A 6,468-nucleotide genomic window follows, 5' to 3' on the forward strand; every position below is an offset into this window, starting at 1 on the left:
ATAATCTGTGCACGAGGTAGGGCCTTAAAAACATCAGCCAATTGTTTACGCGGTCATCGCGTAAACGATTGGCCCTCTGGCTTGTCAATCACTGCCGTGACGTTCCTTGTGAGAGACGTGCGCGGATTGGCCCTCTGGCTTGTCAATCACTGCCGTGACGTTCCTTGTAAGAGACGAGCGCGGCTGCGCTCTCCAGTAACTTTCCACACTCCACAGGCGCTGCATGCAATGTTTTTGTCAGGAGACAGGAGTAACAATTGCAGATTATGAATTACCTGCGGTGAGTCCGACATAATGAATCCAAAAAACACGACACAGCGAATGCCGGTGGTAAACACTCGTGTTCCAATACTCGTGCACGAGCTTTGGGAGGCGTTCCTTTGAAATGAGCTGTGAAGGAGGGGGTTGTTCTTACGCATGCGCTCATTTCAAAAACTCAGTAACAGTCTTTGGATTCTCAGTCGACGAAAAAATCCTCTCTATCACCTTTAACCTGAAGAAATCCTGACGTTGTCATCTGACCTGCTGCACAACGAAACCTGGATGATCAGAAACTCCACCCTCTTACAACACTTACTAGGAATGTTGTAGTCTTTGTTAAACATTAGTTAACATTAAGACACGTACACAGGAGTTATAATGCATAATGCCATACACCAGTGGGTCATACCAACTACACAAACTGTATGGGGGTGTCCTGGACAGAACTATTCACTGCATCTACTACAAGGAAGAGACTGTCTCATTATTTCTCTTCCTGTCAAACTGACTCTACTGTTTGACAAAGGCAAAAAAAGGTGAATCAGCGATCAGTGGAAAATGAAGAAAAATACTTTAAAGGATTGTGAGGAGCTTGTTTCAGAACAGACTGCGGATATTTGTACATTTTCATTTTTGAAAGCATCATTCAGAAAGTGAAAGTAAAGTCTACATTTCTGAAGCTCAAACTGAGAGAATGGATTCACCAGCTGAATATGATTATTCCTGTCCTGTGTGTCGTGAAATCTTCAACAATCCTGTTATTTTATCATGTAGTCACAGTTTCTGTAAAGAGTGCCTTCAGCAGTTCTGGAAAATCAAGAAAATTCAGGAGTGTCCTGTCTGCAGGATAAGATCAAAATCTGAGCCGACATGTAATCTTGCTTTAAAAAACTTGTGTGAGTTGTTCCTGAAGGAGAGAAATGAGAGCCAATCACCAAGATCTGAGGAGCTCTGCAGTTTACACAGTGAGAAACTCAAACTCTATTGTCTGGAGGACAAACATCCTGCATGTTTAGTGTGCTATACTTCACAGACACACATCAATCACACATTCAGACCCATCGATGAAGTGGCTTCATTATATAAGGTAAGAAAGATTTACAGATGAGGATAAACTCTTGTTTTGTATAAGTTGTATATCATAAACAATGTATAAATGTCTCTGTACCATTTTGTATTACATGAATATATTGAAGAAATATCTGGTGTCTTAGACTTTCACTTTCAAATTCCAGGAGGAGCTCAATACATCACTGAAGCCCTTACAAGAGAAACTGAAACACAAAGAAAACATTAAAGCAAAGTTTGAGAAAATAGTTCAACACATCATGGTGAGGATTAATTCTTTTGACATATACTTACAAGTTTGATTAGAACAGCTGAAATGGTTTGTCTGAGGCCCTGTTTACATCTGGTATTAAGATTTGGTGTTTTGGTCAAACGGATCACAAGTAGACGAGAGACATATAACACGTTTACATAATTACACATTAAGTCAGTAGTCAGAGAGTAGGCTTTTGCGGTTGTTTGAACACATTTAACCTCATGCGTGTTTATACTACGAAAGCAATCCGGTCTAATGTGTTTTCAACTTCCTCTGGAAGTGGTCAAAAGTGGACAAGCTCAAAACGGTTTAGACTGTTTACACCTGTACTTAACATTGTCCACTTGTGATCCAATCAACCAAAATGCATCTTAATACTAGGTGTAAACAGGGCAATTCGTATTAAAGGTGCCCTAGAATTGAAAATTATTTTACCTCGGCATAGTTAACACTCTGAGGTCTGAAGGTATCGCCGGCGATACCACCGTGGTTTTTTCTTATCAGTGTGAAAGAGACTCAAAATACTCCGTCAATGTTGCACATACAATTAAGAGTTATACACCATTTTAATCTATGGAATATCTTCTTTCATTTGTGTACACTCAGAGTAAAAACAAAATGTTGTGCTCTTTGTAAAATAAAGAAAACTAACATGATGCGTGATCTCTCCTCTCCCTCTGAACGAACTCCAATCTGATAGTTCTTAGAAAATTAACTGTAACTTAGTGAATACTAATGACAAAAAAATTACACTTATGTCTAAAAAAACATTAAGATGTCAGGTTTTAAAACATGTAAGTCAAATCGAAAACAAACCTTCTGTGTTTATGTAATCTGTATGAAAAGAGAGCCATGTCAGAAGTCTGTGATTCAGCTCATTATCCGCTAATGCGGCCACGCCCACGGAGCTAGCGCTATTCAGACGCAAATTCAGTCAATACATGCATTCGTCATCTCAATCGTGTATTTATTGTCTTCAAAAGTGTTTTGAATAGCCATATTTAGCGATCTCTTGCCTCTGTTAGTTCCTTGATTGTCACATGATATGCCTCTTCTTTTACTGAGGCATTTGTGGACAAAAGGGGCAGAGCGCCCTCCGGCTGCAAATGAATTAAAAACACAGCATCCAGCGCTCATAATGATGACGATAAATATAGAATATAAATATTACTCCTCTGTATAGAAAATTGATATAAACATATGAGAATCCATCAATATTTCTCCAAGTGTGTATGCTTTTAAGCATATTAAGAAATTATGGTCAGTATAAGATTTTAAGAGTCAAAATGTGAAGCTTGAGTCTTAGATCTTTTTAATGATGTATAGTTTGTCAACTGCACATCAACATTTAGGCTCTATAATATAACAAATACAGTAGCCTATATGAAATGCCCTAGAGGTAGGTATGTTCAGACGCTTTGCATCACAGAAATACATTATATTTTAAAGTATATTAAAATAGAAAACCATTATTTGGTTAGAGACTTGAGACTTCTTTTAAAAACATTATAATGGCATTATAATGTGTTCAATCTTTTGACTGGTAGTGTAATTTAACATAGGCCTATACAAAATTTTCTTCATATCATGTGCAATAATACGTGCATGCATGAGATCACAAAAATCATGTTTTTTTTTGTCCTGAGTGGACTTTAATCCTGTTATTAGCATGATCACAGAGGGTTTTTTTCACAGCCTACCTGACTGAAAGGCCTCATTAATATGCAAGTCATTTCAGGTCATTATTATTCAATTCTTTTGTCTTCTCAGGTGAGAATCACCCATTATACATGAGGATTCACGCCTCCATGCATACTGTGTTTCTTGACCAAAAGTGTCTTAGAAAATTTAAATCTCTCTATTGTTTTATATGAAGAGTAGGAAGGATAATTTTTACTTCATTCTGAAGCAAAAACTCTAGTCTACAACCTCCAATACCTAGAAGTCTTATGAACACAGATTTAATATACTTTTTTTGGCCTTATTTCAGTGACTTAAGTTTTTGGTTTTTTCAATAACCACGCATAAACGTTATTCCTTCAAAAACACAAACATGTACATACATGTTCCTCACATATTATTGTAGCCTAGTTTGTGCTGAATACAGTGTAATGACACTTTTTCCATTAATATGTTTATGAACAACTGAAAAAAGCACAAATGTCAGGGCATGTCAAAACTTCTCCAGGGCCCCAAAAATCCTTAATTACACCCAAAAAAAGGCAGTTAAAAAAATTGAATAATAAAAAAATCTATGGGTATTTTGAGCTGAAACTTCACAGACACATTCTGGGGACACCTTAGACTTATATTACATCTTGTGAAATAGGGTTCTAGGGCACCTTTAAGTTTATAAAATCTAACTGTTTGCATAAAACAAAACCTCCAGTTTCTAGGTGCTTTGGCAGTGGGCTGGACTAACAGGCAAGTGGCAACTCAATTACCTAGTGCTAACTCACCTTTCACACTCCTAAAATTAATTTTAGGCAAAAGCAGACAACGTGATTAATATACATGAGCTGTTGACAATATTCATCTACCTGAGGCGAGACGTAAACAGAAGTTCACCTTTGACTATTGTAAGATATTTAATGTAATATAAAGAGGTCATGACATGGATTTTTTTATGTTCCTTGAGGTTCACTTATTATATAATTAATAAATTAATAAAATGGAGACTTAACATGTCAGGGTGTTTGTAGATAGAAATGGCTCATTCTAAGGTAATAAAAACATAACCATTCATTATGTAAGGTCTTTATACACCACCGAAAACATAATTATGTATTTTATTTTATTGCATATTTTATTGCATTTCTGTCAATAGATCCTCCTAAATTTTACACAGTGCACCTTTAACGCTAGTTTTGTGAGGAGAGGATGAGGGGATTATCTGTATCTGTACTCTAAAGAGTCAGAACAGCTACTTTTACAGTACTAGTACTTCATAAAGTGAAAGTTGTAGTTAACTAACCCACATTTACCCTCTCACTCTTCATGCTGCTCCAGAATCAGTTGTGTCTTTTGAGATGATTGAAGTGAATGTGGTTTGATTTCAGTCTCAAGCTGATCACACGGAGCTTCAGATTAAACAGCAGTTTGAGAAGCTTCATCAGTTTCTCAGAGATGAAGAAGAAGCTACAATCATTGCACTGAGGGAGGAAGAGGAGCAGAAGAAGCAGATGATGAAAGAGAAGCTGAAGGAGATTAACAAACACATCTCAGCTCTTTCACACACAATCAAAGACATGGAGGAGATGATGAAAGACAATGACGTCTGCTTTCTGAAGGTCTGATTTCAGATCATTGATTGATTGATTGATTGATGATTGATTGAGTTCTTGATGATAAATGGTGTGTTTGTTCTACAGAAGTTTCCAGTCTCAATGGAAAGGTGAGTGATCTGCTGGTGTCTCTGGTCTCTCTGCTTCTGATCCAAAGCCACTGCAGTTCTGACTCCTGAATGTTCTTCCAGAGTCCAGATCTCACAGCCGGATCCACAGATGGATTCTGGAGCTTTGATTCATGTGTCACGTTACTTGGGCAACCTGCAGTTCAGAGTCTGGAAGAAGATGCAGGACATCGTCCAAAACAGTGAGTCTGGAGAAGATGTGTGCTATTACAGATACAGTGGAAATGACATATGGGTTAAGATTGACAAAGTTTAGCATTATAGATGAGCTACTACACAGCAAAAACTCCTAGTGTTAAAATTAACTCTCCTGGGAGTGTATGTGATACCACACTCAAGAGTTGTAAAGTGAGAAAATAAGAGCTAACGTGTTAAATTAAGATTAATTAAGCGATTGAGTGATGATTGACCATTATTGAAGATACCTGATGTTAACAAGCAAAATCACCAAAAGAGAAAAATCACAAATTTAGTGTTTGCTTTAGTTGGGCTCTTGAACCTTGACTTTTTAATATTAGATTTCACAGGCTGAATCTTGATGTCTGTTTGTCTAAATGAAATATTTTTAACAACTTTTAAGAAATCCTGTAGATTATATTGTAAATGCCGGATCTTATGCTGTAGAATCACAGGGATGTTGCAATCTATTAAGGTAAATCTAACTCAGAAGTTTAGGCTCTAAATGAGTTCAGTGATTCAGGTCAAATAATGATTATGTCAAAACCAACACCACCTAATCATCTTTTCTCTTTTGCTTGTCTGGCTGTTACAATTCAGTTACAACAGCCCAGGAAATATTCTAATATTAAAATGTCAATGGACAAGGATCCATAATCTCCATAATGGTGACTTACAATTGTGATTTTCTTTGGTGATTCTGCTTGTTGACATCAGGTATCTTCAATAATGGTCAATCATCACTCACTTAATTACTTATCTAATTAACTCTACCACTTTTCAGTATTCATTAAGGGTGCGTTCATTTGGATCCGGACCTAAAGAAGAAAAAAAAAACATTTAGTCCTGGTCCGATTAGCATTCAGATTAGCAATTTTATCACCGAACCAAAAGATACTGAACCTTAAGGCATAGGGATACATTCACAATGTGATTGGTCGGATTTTTATGACGTATTGCCTATTTTGAGACGGAACTTACCTGAACATCCAAAACAATGCTATGTGCTGCTGAGGATAAATGAGCTCGTTGTGTGTGCGTAGCCTGCATGTGATGGTATTTTGGCCAGCTGGGAACTCGTTGAAGAGCTTACAAAATGTGTAAAGTAGTCAAAACAGCGGCAGGAATCCATTCCGTTCACACACAAACAATCTGCTGCGTGGAGACGCGCATCTGATGCCTGAGATGGGCAAACTCGCGACTATGACAAGAAAAACCGGCATGCGTGAGGATTCTGTCCTTTTTAGGGTCTCGTCTTCCTGTTTTTGGTTTGTTTACATGTCTTTGGTCCATG

General features: G+C 37.3%; 1 protein-coding gene across 1 annotated transcript in view; it reads left to right on the plus strand.

The window, feature by feature from the left end:
* The first annotated feature begins 411 nt into the window (after window positions 1–411).
* LOC125265355 (nuclear factor 7, brain-like) overlaps window positions 412–6,468 on the plus strand; it is an 8,933-nt gene continuing 2,876 nt past the window's right edge. Inside the window, exons 1-5 of the mRNA XM_048185501.1 lie at window positions 412–1,348; window positions 1,497–1,592; window positions 4,645–4,875; window positions 4,957–4,979; window positions 5,061–5,179. Coding sequence (XP_048041458.1) covers window positions 956–1,348; window positions 1,497–1,592; window positions 4,645–4,875; window positions 4,957–4,979; window positions 5,061–5,179 — 862 coding nt within the window. The 5' untranslated portion in view covers window positions 412–955. The remainder of the gene's footprint in view (window positions 1,349–1,496; window positions 1,593–4,644; window positions 4,876–4,956; window positions 4,980–5,060; window positions 5,180–6,468) is intronic.

This window comes from Megalobrama amblycephala, linkage group LG1 (genome assembly GCF_018812025.1).
Source record: "Megalobrama amblycephala isolate DHTTF-2021 linkage group LG1, ASM1881202v1, whole genome shotgun sequence".
NCBI lineage: Eukaryota > Metazoa > Chordata > Actinopteri > Cypriniformes > Xenocyprididae > Megalobrama > Megalobrama amblycephala.